We start from the raw sequence: 18,511 nt of genomic DNA, 5'->3' as shown, positions 1-18,511 counted from the left end.
GTCACAGTCCCTGCGCCAGCAATCTGTTTTTTTAACTATAAAATAAAGCACGCCCTGAGGGCACACATTAGACGTGACCCTGCACTGCTGTCGAGTCGCTTCGGTGGTGTTCAGTGGTTCCTGTTCTGATTCACAGTGAGCAATAACCCACAGCATGTACTGGAACATGATTTTCAAAAGATTTGAAATAATTTGACCTGGAGTATACATTCGTTTTGTTTATGCGTTCAATGAGTTTACACACACTCCTTTTCTTCGCTTGAATTTATTCAAGAAGATTAACTGGTCTCGCTCTTCCACTCTCTGACTTAAAAAACAACAACAACAACAAGAAACCATTATGTATTAAACGAGTGTGCACATGCAGCGTTCATTTATAAGTTAAAGTGAAGTTGGGGATTAAGAGAGAAACCGGGATGGGAAGGTGGAGAATATCAAATAAAACGATGACGGGCGCAATAGCCGAATGGTTAAAGCGTTGGACTTTCAATCTGAGGGTCCTGGGTTCGAATCTCGGTGACGGCGCCTGGTGGATTAAAGGGTGGAGATTTTTCCGATCTCCCAGGTCAACATATGTGCAGACCTGCTAGTGCCTGAACCCCCTTCGTGTGTATACGCAAGCAAAAGATCAAATACGCACGTTAAAGATCCTGTAATCCATGTCAGCGTTCGGTGGGTTATGGAAACAAGTACATACCCAACATGCACACCCCCGAAAGCGGAGTATGGCTGCCTACATGGCGGGGTAAAAACGGTCATACACGTAAAAGCCCACTCGTGTGTATACGAGTGCACGTGGGAGTTGCAGCCCACGAACAAAGAAGAAGAAGAAGAAGAAATAAAACGATAATTCGGGTGGTGTATGTTTCTAGAACTGATGGAGGGGGAAGTGACAGGGATCTAGTAAACACTGTGGAATAAAGAGGAAAGAGAATGAATGACATTAACAGCTGACAACGTTTTATACTGGTTACACAAACGGCAAATCGGCAATGAATTAGCAAACAAACCAGCAAATATCATACATATATAAACCAATAGAATAAGACACACAATAGTTTCATCTTCACACTCATCGGCAGAGAAGAGGGAAACAGCGAGCGCGTGTGTGTATATGTGTGTGTCGGGGGTGGGAAGGTAATGTCCAGATGAGTTTATCAGTCAGCTATGTCCTGTCTCGCTCTGCCAACAAACAGAACGCCAAAACATATTCTGATAACTCTGTACGGACCCTTCACCTGTGGATATTTTTGTAAACAATATCCCCCAAAGTGGCGTGATAGTGACGCTGATGATGACGGTGATGTTGATGGTGATAGACAACAATGGTAGTAGTTGTGATGACGTGATGGTGATGATGATGGTGAAATGATTGTTGTTGTCGTTGTCACTGTTACTGTTAAGATTGTTTAACAATAAAATCATGGTCTTGTGAGGCAACCTGACTTGGCATATTCTCACAGGCACTGGTGTATCTGATGTGGTTATTAGTGATTAGAATAATACAATAGTTGCAGCTTTGGAACTACAGCATCTCTCAGAACATTATCATTGATATAGTTGCTGCTAATTGTGTATTCATTATGATTATGATGTACCTACAAATTAGTATTTACATCAGTTCTATATTATCTTCATAGCAAAACCCGTGCATTAAATTGAATGAAGAGAACATTCAATGAAAGGTGGGACAGAATAGTCGCAGACGTACAAAAACACACAGACAGACAGACAGTCGGACACACGCACGCACGCACGCACACACACGCGCACACACACACACACACACTGAAATGCTGGATCCCTGTTGCATAGTTCGATTGGACTGTTCCCACAGTTCGCCCTATCTGCTACGTCCCCGAAAGGTCAGAGACAAAAGAACACGATTTCTACGAGTGCCAGTCAGTCCGATAAGGCTTGCCGTTGTCCCAGGTTCAGTTCACGTTACCGCAGGCTCACAGAACACAAAACACGTCCCCTCACACCGTGTAGTGCCCTGTCACACGTCGGACACGCCTCCTGCACACGCTTCCGACATCCACTTCCGCCTGACCGATAAAAACCACGACACTGATGAGGACCACCGAGCGGTCCATGCACGCAGCTAGACAGACTGGGTCTGTTAGCTTCGGATACCAGCCACTGTCTGTTAGCTTCGGATACCAGCCACTGTCTGTTAGCTTCGGATACCAGCCACTGTCTGTTAGCTTCGGATACCAGCCACTGTCTGTTAGCTTCGGATGCCAGCCACTGTCTGTTTGAGCTTCGGATGCCAGCCACTGTCTGTTAGAGCTTCGGATGCCAGCCACTGTCTGTTTGAGCTTCGGATGCCAGCCACTGTCTGTTAGCTTCGGCTGCCAGCCACTGTCTGTTAGCTTCGGATGCCAGCCACTGTCTGTTTGAGCTTCGGATGCCAGCCACTGTCTGTTAGAGCTTCGGATGCCAGCCACTGTCTGTTTGAGCTTCGGATGCCAGCCACTGTCTGTTAGCTTCAGATGCCAGCCACTGTCTGTTAGCTTCGGATGCCAGCCACTGTCTGTTAGCTTCGGATGCCAGCCACTGTCTGTTAGAGCTTCGGATGCCAGCCACCGTCTGTTAGCTTCAGATGCCAGCCACTGTCTGTTTGAGCTTCAGATGCCAGCCACTGTCTGGTTGAGCTTCGGATGCCAGCCACTGTCTGTTAGCTTCGGATGCCAGCCACTGTCTGTTCGCTTCAGATGCCAGCCACTGTCTGTTAGAGCTTCGGATGCCAGCCACTGTCTGTTTGAGCTTCAGATGCCAGCCACTGTCTGTTAGCTTCAGATGCCAGCCACTGTCTGGTTGAGCTTCGGATGCCAGCCACTGTCTGTTAGCTTCAGATGCCAGCCACAGAACTTGACCGTTTAAAAACATTAAAGGTCCCATAGCTTTTTACTTGACTTGTGCGACGTTTGATGCCTACTTCCAAAGGGGCCTGTTCGTCGTTCTGCAAGTAAGACTGTATACATAGCAGCAGGCATCGTGCGCAGTGAATTCATATCCATCCAAAGAGTCATGACCTGGGTGCTACCCGGCCCCCTTAGAGTGTAAGGAGTTAAGGGCTGAAACACTTAACTGAGGGGGGCTTCTTCTCTGAAGACCTTGTACTGTTCAGCTCTCCCTAGAGTTTCTTATCACTCATCTCCCTAGAGTTTCTTATCACTCACATCTTGTCCAGGGCTCGATTCAGGAAAGCGGGGCCAAAGTCCTTTTCTTCCGCCGTCTGTACCCTTTCCCTGACTGAAGTCAGGTATCCATTCACACCTGGGTGGAGCGAGGAAACACGGGAGTAAAGTACTGTTCCCCCGAGGACACAGCACCATGCCGAAACGGGGCCTCGAACCCTGATCTCTGGTGAACACCCCACCCTACCCCCATCCCCCTAGAATGAAGACCACCAACACGTCCATCCAGCGACAGTCCCCCATGAGTCTACCGATACTGAAGACCTTGACAGGACTCACTCCAGGCACGTCAGTGAAGGGTTATGGAAACTGAGGTCACCATGAGAACAGAGCATGAAAGACCATGTATTTGTCAGACGCCTAACTGAATCTGCCACGGCGCCTTCTAACGTCAGAGAGAGAGAGAGAGAGAGAGAGAGAGAGAGAGAGAGAGAGAAAAGAGGGGGAAAAAGAACGAAAGAATTAACGACAACCAACCAGCCACCAGGCTACAAAACAACTACCATCGCAAGTTTTCTTTTTTTCCCCCACAAGCAAATTTGTCTTCATAGTTATCATCATTCTGGTTTATCTTTTCTGTGTTTCAAAATGAAATGCTTTTGGCGACTAGTTCTTTTGCCTTACTTTGAACACAGAGGTACTAACAAAAACTGTCCTCAAAGTAGTTTGTTCATTGCCTTTCATGGAATCAAAGTGCTTGATCTTGTGAAGAGTAAACCACGATTTACTGCGCGCTCGCCCCCCCCCCCCCCCCCCCCGACACGCACATATATACTCGTATATATATAATATTCATATACAAATATTTCACACTCTCTTCGTGTCCTGGGCACCGCTCCTTGCAGAAAGCACTGAGGTAAATACCGACACCGGTAAAATACAAAAATATGAACAGTAGGCTCTGCATCACTTTAAAACCTGACATGCAGAGCGTATACATATATCTATGTATACATATATACATTTTTGTAGACTTCGACCGATAGGTTATGCATATTATATCGATCTCTCTCAAAAACGGCTTTCGATCCGACTTTTGGTCAGTTCTTTCATGTTTCTATCACCACGAGTTTTAGAAGTACCGGCCGCCGTGGCGAAGTGGTTAGCGTCGCGGACTGATGGCTGGGAGGTCGCGGGTTCGAATGCCAGCGGAGGTGGGTTTTTCGGCCCGTGGCCGGCTCTTACCCAGAGCTGAGTGTGCTGCGGGCTTAAATGGGGAGGCTGGGACCACACAGTCGAGTGTCATCCACTTCAAGGATGCGTCTTTGGGTGTGTTGCTCTAATTACCTAACACCGCACGTGTCTGTATCTCTCGGGCCTGGTTAACACCGGAATATCATTATGACAGGAAGCGTAGAGTACAGCCTTGTCACACAGTCCCAAACCAAAAATGGACCTCCATAGCAACATCGTTATCGTCATCGTCATCCTCCTCCATCATCATCAATATAAACAAAACAGTCTCAAAGTCTGTGGCCTTTCATGCCCTGCTCTCATGGTGACCTCAGTTTCGATACCCCTCCACTTCCGTGCTTGGGGTGAGTCCTGTCAGTGTCTTCAGTGTCGGCAGATTCATGGGGGGGTGGGGGGGCTGTTGTTTGAGGGACGTGGTGGCGGTCTCCACTCCGGGATGGACGCTCACTGAGTCTGGCTCCGCGACTAAGCCATTATTGTCGTTAGTATAGTAATGTGTCAGGTCAGGTCTCTACCTGCCACAGGTACCATGTAACCCTGTGCTACCTGTCACATGCGGGCAGATGGAGCTCGACAGCCCGGGAAGGCAGTCCATCTAAGACAAGGAAAAGTCTGAAGTAAAACCCATGAAGTGCTAAGGAATGCAGGACAGTCTCGACATGCATTGACCCTGGGTCCATGGCCATGTCCCGACTTTCAGTAGCCGCGCCCCCGTGCCTCCGAGGAAGGTTTTTGAGCCAGAGGCTAGGACAAGGACAGTCTGATATAAAACCTACGACCTGAGGACCTCACTGTCACCGTCCCAGCTTGCTAGGCTATGGCAGATGAACCACGGGTGTAAAGGGTGGGGCCAGTACTGCGCACACTGCACTCCACCTAAAAATTCCATTGCGCAGGCTTGAAGGACACGTCCACGTCCGCGCCACCAACTATTCCAAGCCCTGTAGCGATGGGAAAGGGGCGAAAACGGCAGGTGGAAGATGTCACTGGAAGCCGCAGTTCCAATCCTGCATGCAGGCGGTTCAGGATATTGGTCGCCTGATTGTTGACCCGGAGGTGACAGCATCACTCGGCAGCACCCTGAACGACCAAGCAGCCTTTTCTAGGGACAGCACTGCTTGCTCCACACGGAGAGGGGCCTAGAAAAGGTGGTCCAAACAAATGCTCATCTCCATACCCCCCAGTTGGCTAGCCGCGGTCAACGGGCATCTCCAAACGCGGTCGAACAACAATAGAGAAGAAAAGGCCGGCACCTGCCTCACAATTAGGTGCAAAAGGACTAAAGGTAGCATGCTGGAACATCCGAACCATGCGTGACTCTGCAGACAGCAACCACCCAGAAAGGCGTTCCGCTCTAGTCGCACACGAACTTCAGAGACTGAACATTGACATTGCTGCCGTCAGCGAAGTCCGCTTTGCAGGGAAAGGCAGCCTCCAGGAACACGGCGCTGGGTACACCCTCTACTGGTCAGGCAAGCCAGAGACCGAGAGACGCCTCTATGGCGTAGGCTTTATGGTCAGGAGCACCATTGCCTCCAAGCTTGAAAACCTGCCAACAGGACACTCAGACCGAATTATGTCCATGCGCCTCCCACTACGGAACAAACAGCATGCCACTCTGTTCAGCGTGTACGCTCCAACCCTCCAAGCGGACCCCACAGAAAAGGTCAAGTTTTACACTGATCTGCGCAACCTCGTTCAGAACACCCCTGCTGACGACAAGGTCATCATCCTTGGCGACTTCAATGCCAGAGTTGGCCAAGATTCAGAAGCCTGGAAAGGAGTCCTTGGCAAGCATGGCGTTGGCAATTGCAACGACAATGGGCACCTTCTTCTCGAGTTCTGTGCAGAGCAGCAGTTTACCATCACCAACACCATTTTCCAGCAGAAGGACAGCCTGAAGACAACGTGGATGCATCCTCGGTCCAAACATTGGCACCTCATTGATTACATCCTGATGCGCCAGAGAGACGTACGAGACGTCCTACACACCCGAGTGATGCCCAGCGCGGAGTGTCATACTGACCACCGCCTCGTCCGCAGCAAGCTCAGGCTCCACTTCAAGCCCAAACCAAAGAAAGGAGGAGCTCCTAGGAAGAAATTCCAGGTCGGCAACTTTCAGTCAGCTGAAGTGAAAGCTGAATTCCAGGCGAAGCTTCAGGACAAACTTGAAGACCCCAGTTGCCCCACAGACCCCTCTCCAGAAGCACTATGGGCACAGCTGAAATCAGCCATCCTGCAGTCCTCTGAAGAAGTCCTAGGGTTCTCGTCGAAAAAGAACAAGGACTGGTTTGACGAAAACAACCAAGAGATCCAAGAATTGCTGGCGAAGAAGAGATCAGCCCACCAGGCTCACCTTGCACAACCGTCTTGTCCGGTGAAGAAAGCAACCTTCCGGCTCATATGCAGCAACCTCCAGCGCAAGCTTCGTGAGATTCAAAATGGGTGGTGGACCAACCTGGCAGAGAGGGCTCAGCTTTGTGCAGACACTGGTGACTACCGGGGCTTATACGAAGCCTTGAAGGCGGTGTACGGTCCCTCATACCAGGTCCAGAGTCCTTTGCGCAGCGCAGACGGCCAGGCGCTCTTCACAGACAAGACGTCGATCCTGAACAGGTGGTCGGAACATTTCCAGGCCCTCTTCAGTGCCAACCGCACGGTTCAAGACTCGGCAATTCTCCGCATCCCACAACAGCCAGTGAAATTACAACTGGACGAGCTACCAACCCTAGAAGAGACTGTCAAGGCCATTGAACAGCTGAAATGTGGCAAGGCAGCAGGGGTTGACGGAATTCCGCCGGAGGCGTGGAAGAATGGAGGCCCAGCACTACACTCCAAACTCCACAACCTCTTTGTCTGCTGCTGGGAGCAAGGCAAACTACCACAGGACCTCCGTGACGCAGTCATCATCACCCTGTATAAAAACAAGGGAGAAAAGTCGGACTGCTCCAACTACAGGGGGATAACTCTGCTCTCCATCGCAGGCAAGATCCTCGCCAGAGTCCTCCTAAATCGGCTGGTGCCTACTATCGCCGAAGAACATCTCCCAGAGAGTCAGTGTGGCTTTAGAGCCAACAGAGGCACCACTGACATGGTCTTCGTTCTCAGACAGCTACAAGAAAAATGTCGGGAACAGAACAAAGGACTGTATGCGACATTCGTCGATCTCACGAAAGCTTTCGACACCGTGAGCAGAAAAGGTCTGTGGGAGATCATGAAACGTCTAGGATGCCCCCCAAAATTCCTCAGCATGGTCATCCAACTACATGAGGAACAGCGTGGACAGGTCAGACACAGCAACGACCTTTCGGAGCCCTTCCCAATTGGAAATGGAGTGAAACAAGGTTGTGTCCTCGCGCCGACCCTCTTCACGATCTTCTTCAGCATGATGCTCCAACAGGCCACTGAAGATCTTGGCGACGACGACGGTATCTTCATCAGATACCGCACTGATGGCAGCCTATTCAACCTGAGGCGGCTACAGGCCCACACCAAGACACTGGAGCAACTCATCAGAGAGCTTCTGTTTGCCGACGATGCTGCCCTCGTCGCCCATACAGAAGCGGCCCTGCAGCGTATAACGTCCTGCTTCGCAGAGGCTGCGCAGCTCTTCGGCCTAGAAGTCAGTCTGAAAAAGACGGAAGTTCTCCACCAGCCTGCCCCACAGGAAGAATTCCACGCTCCTCACATCAACATCGGTGAGACAGAGCTGAAGTCGGTCCACCAGTTCAGCTACCTAGGCTGCACCATCTCGTCTGACGCCAAGATCGACAAGGAGATCGACAACAGACTTGCAAAGGCAAACAGCGCATTCGGCAGGCTGTACAAGAGAGTGTGGAACAACAAACACCTGAAGAAAGACACAAAGATCAGCGTGTACAGAGCTGTTGTACTGCCCACCCTGTTGTATGGCTCCGAAACCTGGGTCACCTACCGGCACCACATACGACTGCTTGATCGCTTTCACCAGCGCTGCCTTCGCACCATCCTCAGCATCCGCTGGAGTGACTACATCACAAATGTCGAGGTCCTGGAGCAGGCAAAGACTATCAGCATCGAGGCAGTGCTGCTAAAGACCCAGCTACGTTGGGCAGGGCACGTGTCCAGGATGGAGGACCACCGCCTGCCCAAGATCGCGCTGTATGGCGAACTGTCCACTGGCCACCGTGACAGAGGAGCACCCAAGAAGAGATACAAAGACTCCTTGAAGAAAGCTCTCGGTGCCTGTCACATTGACCATTGCCAGTGGTCCGCAGTAGCCGCTGATCGAGAGACCTGGCGACGCACCATCCACCAAGCTGTCTCCTCCTTCGAAAACAACCGCAGGGCCAGCCTTGAGGACAAACGCAGAAGGAGGAAGAACCACGACGCTGCAGCCGCGAACCCAGACCAGACTTTCCCTTGCAACCGCTGCGGCCGACTCTGCTTTTCCCGCATTGGCCTTGTCAGCCATGAGCGTGCCTGCATCAGACGTGGACAACGCCCTTCCTAGATCTTCGTTAGCGAAGCCAGGCCATGATGGGGCTTAGTAGGTGGTGTTCTAAGTACGTTGAATCAGAACAGGCACCACTGAACACCACCGAAGTGACTCAGCAGCAGTGCAGGGTCTCCTCTGGTGTGTGGCCTCCTGGCGACCTAACATCGATGGTTCCCTGCAGGACAGCCGACGCTGGAATTGTGACGGACGAACCCGGGTGTGGCCGTGTACGAGGAAATGTAAATGAGCGGCGTGGGAGTAATTCCACAGAAATGGCGCAGATGATGGGGCAGCAAAAAAAAAAGTTTTAGAAGTAAAGGAATATGAGATTACAAATGTCTTCATCATCCGCAATTTTTTCTCTGCTCCTTGCTTGCATTAAACGAAGATTATCTCCACCCATTACCGCGCCAGCCACTGTCGGAACTGATTCACATCGCCCTCAGTGATAACAACCAAACAAGCCGATTAACCACTGGGGCTGTGGCAGTCGTCATTCTGACGTTTAACCATCAAGGTGATCTGAGATATCTGCTGTCACAAGCAGCACGCTCCAAACCCCAAACTTCGGATCAGCTGATTGGCTCAACAATCACTGCAGAGTCAACAGGTCACGAAGGTCATGGGGACTGGAACTTCAGCCCGCGGCGCAATGTCACTTGGCGTGATTGGAAATGTTTGTCAGGTTTACTGAAGTGTGCTCCACGGCCTTTGTGCACGTGTCACGGCCATAGCTACCGGGGGTGTTTCCTCCCCCTCCGCACATATCCATCTTCTATTTCCAACCTCTTTTTCACTCACTGCCATCCGCCCCGACCCCCACGTTTTTGTTCTGTTTGTTTCCTGATCCAGACATGCTCGCTCGCTGATAAAGAGAGTGAGGTAGTGGTGATGGAGGGGGTGGGGAGGAAGAGAACAGAGAGGCATGGACAGGAGGAAAAAAGAGAGAGGGTACGACAGACAGGCAGAGAAAGGATGAGAAAGAGAGACAGAGCGAGAAGGGGTGGGGGAGGACGACAGACAGAAAAAGAGAGAAGGGAGAGTGTGACAAATAGCCAACCAGCCAGTAAGCCAGCACACACACACACACACACACACACACACCACAAACGCACACAGACACGCAGACACACAACCCCCCTCGCCCCCAACAAATCAGCACACCATCCTCACCAATAGTGGACACGACAGTGACGGAGAACATCAGACCCCCGGCCCAGGACCAGGAGTACGTGGGACCTCCCTCCTGCCCGTACGCGTTGCAGTCCCGCCCGTCATAGCCGATGGCCAGGGTGTTGCTGCGGAACGTCTCCAGGATGCTGCGGATCTGAACCACCATCAGGTCCCGCGTGGACTCCGTGACCACGTTGCCGTACTGGGTGAACACCTGCATGGTGGAGTTGATCGTCTTGCTCTCCATCGGCTCGTACTCCGACCGGGACTCGAAGCAGATCTGCTCCTCGTTGTTCTTCTCCAGGTGCTCGAAGATGAAGCCGCCAGCCACGCAGTAGAGGACCACCATGGCCGAGAGGCCGATGTGCGAGAAGAGGAACTTGGCGAACTTCTTGCAGAAGCTGCCGTCAGATTTGGTGCCCATTGCTGGCTGTTTGCGTGTGGTCTGAACGCCAGAAGGTTGCCCGGGGTCCTGAAAGCAGCAGCACTGGCTGCCCTGGTCAGTTGTTTTTTGTGGTTTTTCACTTGTGTGTCAGCGATACAGGAAACGTCCTGGAGCATCTAAGGTCACATTGCGTCTGAAACAGACAAGCTCAAACACGTGAACATTCAGTGGACGAATACAATTGCAGTTAAAGATAAAAACTAAATCAGGTAAAAGATTCTTCGTTATTTGGAAAATGAATATATAACATCAGCATGGCAAGTTTTCGAAAGGTTGTGCATGCTGAACAATAATACGCATTCTCAGATGAGCATTGACAGCCGATGGGCATTGTGTGGAATGATATGACACTGACCGATTCCACGTCACAGTTTGGAACAGCACACTGAGCTTTATACCAGCAATGCAGCGCGATACTGAAGAACTATCAATCATTGTTTTTTCCTCTCTCTCTCTCTCTCTCTCTCTCTCTCAAGGGGTGGAAGATATTACAGGTTTCTTAAAGTGTTTCAGACAACGTATTATTGATTGCAGGTGGCAAGACTGGCATGATCATATACAAACTAGTGACAGATTCGCACAGTTTAGACTTTTTAAAACATCGCATGTGATTGAACCATACATTGAGTTAGGACTGAACAGATATATAAAATATACACTGACAAAATTTAGATTTGGTACTTCGAACTATCAATCATTGTTTTTTCCGCTCTCTCTCTCTCGTTGTTGGCCTGAGACTGGAAAATGAAAAGTGATATTTCTCTGTCTCTCCCCAAATTACTTTCTCTGTCGGTAAGCCTGTACTTCAACTGGCATTGTATCGGAAATTAAGTGATCCAACACTTTTTATTTCATAACAGTTCATTGATAGGCATTTATAGGATAACTTTCTCCTTTCTCTTCGTCAGCCTTGTTCTGTTCTGTTTGCCTGTCTCTGGCTCTGTGGACAGTCGTACTGGAGGTTGACCCCCGTCCCCCCCCCCCCCAAAAAAGAAAAAGAACACACACACACACACACACACACACACACGAGCGCGCGCGCGCACATAAATACACAGTCACACCAGCATCTTCCGTCTTCCCAAAGGACACACACACACACACACACACACACACATAGACACAGAGACAGAGGAAACAACCTAATAGGAAAGGCAGCGGAGCTTGAAACCACAGCAAATTGTCAGAGAGGACAGGCAGCCTCACTTGACATGGTTTACTGTTGCCGTTCTGACAGAAAACGCTGGTTGTCTGGCCGATAAACACTAGTGGTTCTCCTCCTGCCTGGTTAGCGCATCGATTGATGAACACACAAACACTGGCCAGCAACAGATCCCAATGTTATCTCTTCAACAAACAGCTACCGACATGTTCGATTGGCTGTGTGAAAATCGTTTTTTCTTCTTTTATTGGTTTTGTTGTGCATTTTTTGTTGTTGCTGTAACCACATGTTTGATTGACGGTGTGCTCATATTCTTTGTATTTTTGTCTTCTTCTTTAACTTGGAATCCGTCTTGATCTGATTCTGGAAACTAAGTTTTATTTTGTTGTGCTGCAGGTGATTTATTATTTTGAGAGAGAGAGAGAGAGAGAGAGAGAGAGAGAGAGAACAAAACGAAACGAACATAATTATTGTTGCTTCAAATTATGACATGTCAAATGATCGGTTTAAGAACAAGCCCGGCGCTTCCTTTTTTGGGGAAGTGTCTGGGTTCGTTCTAATGTACCTTTTATTTACCTGTGTGCTAGCTGAATTGGTATCATAAGCAGCACTGGCTTGAAGTTATAGTGTACCTTGTGTGTGGACAGAGTTTACCAGTCTTTACTATTTGTTAATCATTTGATCTCCTGGCCTCATTGTTTATTAATTTCATGTTACATCGCTAAACAACGTAAACGTGCAACAGATTCAGGCTGAAGCTACAAGGGCTGCTACAACAGTTCAGACCCGAAATGGCTCCTCTGCGGTTGATCTGTTATAATACTTCGGTTCAGTTAACTTCAATCAGCTGTCATGTACGGAAGAACAACAAAAAGTGCATTTTCATCTCCAGCCATGTTACAAAAACGACACATAACTTCACGTTTACATCTGGATCTGTATCTCAAGCGATTACTGGTAAAAACCAGAAATACCATTTGTTGAATTTTGTCGATGCATTTCAATGATACGACTCCTTATTCTGATCACAAGATATGGCCGAGTCATAAAGGTGGTCTTAAAACGTCTGTCTGATGCAAACCTGTCACAAGTTTATACATGATCAAGCCTCTACTACCACGAATAATCGTTGACTCTAGCTTGAAATATTGCAAGAACGCGGGAGCACATATTGATTGTCCCACACATCACAAAATCCATTAAGTACTGACAAACTTTAATTTTGAAACCCAGGTGTTCTTACGATTATCATCCAAATCATACAGTGTCTTGTTAGCTTTCACTGGCAAAATATTTCTCCCGCATTTGTTCTGATCCGCACTTGAAAGAGAGAGAGAGAGAGAGAGAGAGAGAGAGAGAGAGAGAGAGAGTAAAATATTGATATTTGAGAGTGAAGCTCATTGAAATATTGATAAATGAGAGGAGAAATTTTGAACAGACAGACATTAATCGAATCAGCCACATGCATACACGAACGCACACATGCACACATGTATGTATACATGCACACACACTTACACATGTACGCACTTACACACACGGATTTACACACACACACACACTAAGTAGACGAGTGCTGTATAATTATAGTAATTTTACAAACAACTGTTTATGCCTTGAAAGGAAGGAGGAAACAAATGAACTACGCTCGCAAACACCCAGACACACACACACACAGAATATTCACGTCGCCGGCAAGTGGCAACAGGATCGGTCACTTCAATGATTTCATCAGCCAGGACCGACGGCTGATCTTGTCACGATTGCAACACTTTGCTGTTTGCGCGTATTGTTTCAAAAGTCTTGCACTTAACAGGTACAAATTATGTTGCAAAGCCGCTTGAACTGAAAAGAGAACAATTACAAAGAAAGGTTAGGGTGGAGAGTTAAATTCCTCAAAGACAGCAACTGGGGTCCAATTGGAATTCTCTCTGATGGCGAGGACCATTTGTGATGCCTGACAAGGTTACGTGTTTCGTTCCCTGGGGATTCGTCAGTAAATAATTCATCTTTGCAGCTTCATTCTGGGGATCCGGGACGATACAAATGAGGTTAAATAAAATGTGTGCGTGCAGCATGAGTGATCAGTCCAACTGTAACTTATACATGGTCAAATAAAACACTGAAAAAACCCCAAAACAAACAAACAACAACAACGGCAACACGGTTTACGTGTGATTCCTGCTGTACAACATAACCGAAAACGCCGTGGGTGGAGGAGGGGGTAGATGGGTGGTGAATTACCGGTACATACCTATAAAGATCCAAATCGTATTTTTTGTTCACCATCAGAAGCAACTATTTGTCGAACCAAATGTTGTGTGATGGAAACGGAACAATTCCATCTAATGCAGTTCACATTGATCAGCTTTTGTTTTATGATCATCATAATTATAGATCAATAAAAATTTCAAACTGTTCCTGCCTTCAACGCGATTTTTAGGCTTCGACAAATTGTTACAAAATCGCAACAACAACAAACAAACAAAAATCGGGCGTAATATTTTCCATCACCAACCCGGCCAAATCCACTTCTTTAAACAAAGTTAAGACCAGTAGATCAGATGCGTTTTCCAAATCTGAAGAGTGAAGACTGTATGTAAGACACCACTTGCCCCTCCGATCGAGATCGACATTCGCCCCAAAATGGCCACTCATGAAAACAACGAATGTTTCTCTCCAAATAATGGGAGAAACTGGCCTCAGTTTCCATACCACGAAAACAAAGTCGTTAAACGCGCATGCGTAGTGCGAGTTAACTTTAACAGACAAATTCTAGATCGCAAGTCAGGAAGATCTGTTGATTTAGAATGGTCGTTCGCACACACACACACACACACACACACATATATATATATATATACACACACACATACATACAGACAGACAATCAAAAACAGGGCTTATTAATAGGGTTATCACATAGTCTCACGTTCTTCACACAACAAACTGAAAACGGACGGCCCTGCACTGAAGAGACACGCTCTATCTGGGAGGAGCAGCTGGATACATACGACAGACAAGTCTCTTGTGACTTGAGCATGAAAACAATTCCAAGCGACACTCTGCTCTGTCCACCAAAAATGTAGGAAATCACGGTTAAGAAATGAATGCAAACCAGTTGCTCTGGCCCAGCGGTTACTGCCATGGGCGAAGGACTTGGACGTTGTGAGTTCGATATTCACCAACTGTCTCTTTGTGTATTACAATGAGATTTATGGCGTTCAGCCAGATAACATATAAATAACTGACATGAACAGATAAAAAAAATCTCAAAAAAATGGGACCGAGAACAAAAACCACCTCACAAGGCACTGCCATCTGATGTCACAGACACGCGAACAAGAAAACCACACGACTCAGAATCCGGAAATGCACAGTCACTGATCTGATCTGACAAAGCAGATCTGCCGACAGAAGAGAGATCAAGAGATCATCTCGCATACGCTCAGTCTGTGTGGATCAGGCCCGGTTCGCCTATTCCTATTTCACCTACTCTTTGTTCGTGCCGCTCCTCAATGTTCTCTTGAAAGTATGACTCTTGTCCTGTTTCGCCTATTTTACATCTGTCTGTTTCGTTTCGCCTATCAGCTTCTCTAACACACACTTGCGCGCGCACGCTCCCTATCCCCGACCCCAACGAAGAAAGTGTCGCCGTATATTAAACACACACACACACACACACACTCCAATGGAAAAAAAAACCCCGAGATTTTGTTGCAATTTCAAACACACACACACACACACACACAGAGAGAGAGAGAGAGAGAGAGAGAGAGAGGAGAGAGAGAGAGTACATATCTAATATCACTGATAGTGAAAAGACGCTAAGCTAAAGAACACAGTACATAGGCGAACTGGGAATAGGGGCGAACTGGAGTGTCACCAATTTCGTGTTAGGCGAATCAGGAATAGGGGAACGAGGTGATACGTCGGTCTCCCGTTACGTATGGACACTGTTAATCCCTGGGGATGTTTGTGTCCATGCCTTTCCGTACATCGTTCACACATTGTCGCTGTGGGTTGGAAGTGGCGTTGGTGAGATCACAGAATCACTGGCTGGTGCGCTGGAGATCTGCCCGATCTGCCAGAGTGCCACGCGAAAAAACATTCCGTGCGAGGTACAGAAAGGACAAAAAAGGGGGCGAGTTTGTATGGGAGGGAGAGAGAGAGAGAGAGAGAGACAGAGAGAGACAGAGAGAGACAGAGACAGAGACAGACAGACAGACAGAGACACACTGAGAAAGAGAGAGAGAGAGAGACAGACAGACAGACAGAGACAGAAAGACACAGAGTGAGAAAGAGAGTGAGACAGACAGACAGATAGACACAGAGAGAGAAAGAGAGAGAGAGAGAGACAGAGACACAGAGAGAGAGAGAGACAGACGGACACAAAGAGAGAGAGAGAGACAGAGAGAGAGAGAGAGATGGAGCAAAAAATTCACACGGCGCGTATGAGTGAGGAAATGTGTGCGTGCGTGCGCGCGTGTGTGTGTATGTCAGTGAGCGAGTGAGTACGTGCGTGCGTGTGTGTGCGAGAGAGAGAGAGAGAGAGAGAGAGAGAGAGAGAGAGAGAGAGAGAGAGAGAGCGAGCGAGAGAGAGAATGTGTGTGTGTGTGTTTAGTTTAAAATTTCACGAACGTGTTTAAAACTGTTGCTCACATTTGCTGGCCTTTACTGCACGTTATTCTTACAAATCGAACAAGAGGTTTCATGGCTCACGTGCGATTCCTGCTGAACAACAAAACTGAAAACGTCGGGAGCAGGAAAGGAGGGATTTACCCCTCACCTCATCCACGACTGTCGCCCCCCGCCTGGGAAGTAGGCCACCAACAAGAGTTCTTCAGCCATCCCGGTCCTGTGCCGGTCACTCCAGCTGTCCACAGGTGCGGCCCGTCCTTTTTACAGTGCCATGTATGTCTTGGTTGGCCATTTTTCGTCTTCCCTTGTGGGCTCCAAGTGAGGGCTTGCCTTGTGGGCTCCAGGTGAGGGCTTCCCTTGTGGGCTCCAAATGAGGGCTTCCCTTGTGGGCTCCAAGTGAGGGCTTGCCTTGTGGGCTCCAAGTGAGGGCTTGCCTTGAGGGCTCCAAGTGAGGGCTTGCCTTGTGGGCTCCAAGTGAGGGCTCCAAGTGAGGGCTTGCCTTGTGGGCTCCAAGTGAGGGCTTCCCTTGTGGGCTCCAGGTGAGGGCTTCCATTGTGGGCTCCAAGTGAGGGCTTGCCTTGTGGGCTCCAAGTGAGGGCTTGCCTTGTGGGCTCCAAGTGAGAGCTTGCCTTCAGGGCTCCACTTGAGGGCTTGCCTTGAGGGCTCCAGGTGAGGGTTTGCCTTGAGGGCACCAAGTGAGGGCTTGCCTTGAGGGCTCCAAATGAGGGCTTGCCTTGAGGGCTCCAAGTGAGGGCTTGCCTTGAGGGCTCCAAGTGAGGGCTTGCCTTGTGGGCTCCAAGTGAGGGCTTGCCTTGAGGGCTCCAAGTGAGGGCTTGCCTTGAGGGCTCCAAGTGAGGGCTCCAAGTGAGGGCTTCCATTGTGGGCTCCAAGTGAGGGCTTGCCTTGAGGGCTCCACGTGAGGGTTTGCCTTGAGGGCACCAAGTGAGGGCTTGCCTTGAGGGCTCCAAGTGAGGGCTTCCATTGTGGGCTCCAGGTGAGGGCTTCCCTTGTGGGCTCCAAATGAGGGCTTCCATTGTGGGCTCCAAGTGAGGGCTTGCCTTGTGGGCACCAAGTGAGGGCTTGCCTTGTGGGCTCCAGGTGAGGGCTTCCATTGTGGGCTCCAAGTGAGGGCTTCCCTTGTGGGCTCCAGGTGAGGGCTTCCATTGTGGGCTCCAGGTGAGGGCTTCCATTGTGGGCTCCAGGTGAGGGCTTCCATTGTGGGCTCCAGGTGAGGGCTTGACTTGTAGTGCGGGATACATCCTTGCGGGGGGTGTGGACTGACATCTCCAACATCTTGGAGAATCTCTTCTTCTGTACGCTGCCGTCTTGTTCGCTCCCATAGTTCTTCATTGCTGATTTTTTTTTAATATTTTTTTTCAGTGATTCCGAAGTTGTTTTTTTTTTGAGGCAGGTGTTGCTGAAAGCTTGGAATCGCTTCAAGGCGGTGACAGTGGTTCTCAAGGTTTCTGCTCCACAGAGCAAGACAGGCTTCACTATGGTGTTGGAAGATCCTGATCTCGATGTTGAGTGTGAGATCTCTGGATCCTCAGGCATTTTTCAGCTAATGGAATGCCGCCCTTGCCTTACGGATGCCTGTCCTAAAGTCAGCATCTGTTCCATCCTGCTTGTCAATGATGCTGCCAAGGAAAGTGAAGCTCTCCGCTACCTCCAGCGCCACGCCTTTCAGCCTGATGGGTGTTGGGTTTGCTGCGTTGACCTTGAGGACCTCGCTCTTTTTCTGTGGATGTTGAGGCCCAGGCCAGCTGGGTTTTTACAACAGTGCTGGTCTTTTCCTGCATCTGTTGATGGGTGTGAGAGAGAAGGGCTAGATCGTCGTCGAGGTCAAGGTCGTCTAGCTGTGTCCAAAGCATTCACTGGATGCCATTTCGCTACAGGGCTATGGATGTCTCCCTAGTCCACTCTACTACGAGTAGGAACAGGAAAGGCGGGTACCAGTCCTTGCTTATAATATATCCAAACACTTTGCCCACCATCAGAAACGAGTGTTTCTCGAACAGAAAGTCGTGTGCTGGAAGTGGAACAATTCCATCTTAATTCAAGCAGTCCACGTCGATCAGCATTTTTTTTTCTTTCTGATCATGGTATAGATCTGTAAAAGTTTCAAACTTTCTCTATCTCCACCAAGGCTTTCTGGCTTCTGCCTTCGACAAAATCGTAATAAAATCGCTAAACACCTTTTCGGGCGTAATGTACAC

General features: G+C 49.0%; 1 protein-coding gene across 1 annotated transcript in view; it reads right to left on the bottom strand.

The window, feature by feature from the left end:
* Positions 1–18,511, bottom strand: part of LOC143282475 (potassium channel subfamily K member 18-like) — a 36,679-nt gene that overhangs the window by 15,276 nt on the left and 2,892 nt on the right. The window contains exon 2 of the mRNA XM_076588128.1: positions 10,048–10,625. Within this exon, the coding sequence (XP_076444243.1) occupies positions 10,048–10,471 (424 nt within the window). The 5' untranslated portion in view covers positions 10,472–10,625. The remainder of the gene's footprint in view (positions 1–10,047; positions 10,626–18,511) is intronic.

Source organism: Babylonia areolata, chromosome 5, assembly GCF_041734735.1.
Source record: "Babylonia areolata isolate BAREFJ2019XMU chromosome 5, ASM4173473v1, whole genome shotgun sequence".
Lineage (NCBI taxonomy): Eukaryota > Metazoa > Mollusca > Gastropoda > Neogastropoda > Buccinidae > Babylonia > Babylonia areolata.
The sequence above is the reverse complement of the archived record's forward strand: the minus strand, read 5'-3'. Positions and strand labels throughout refer to the sequence as shown.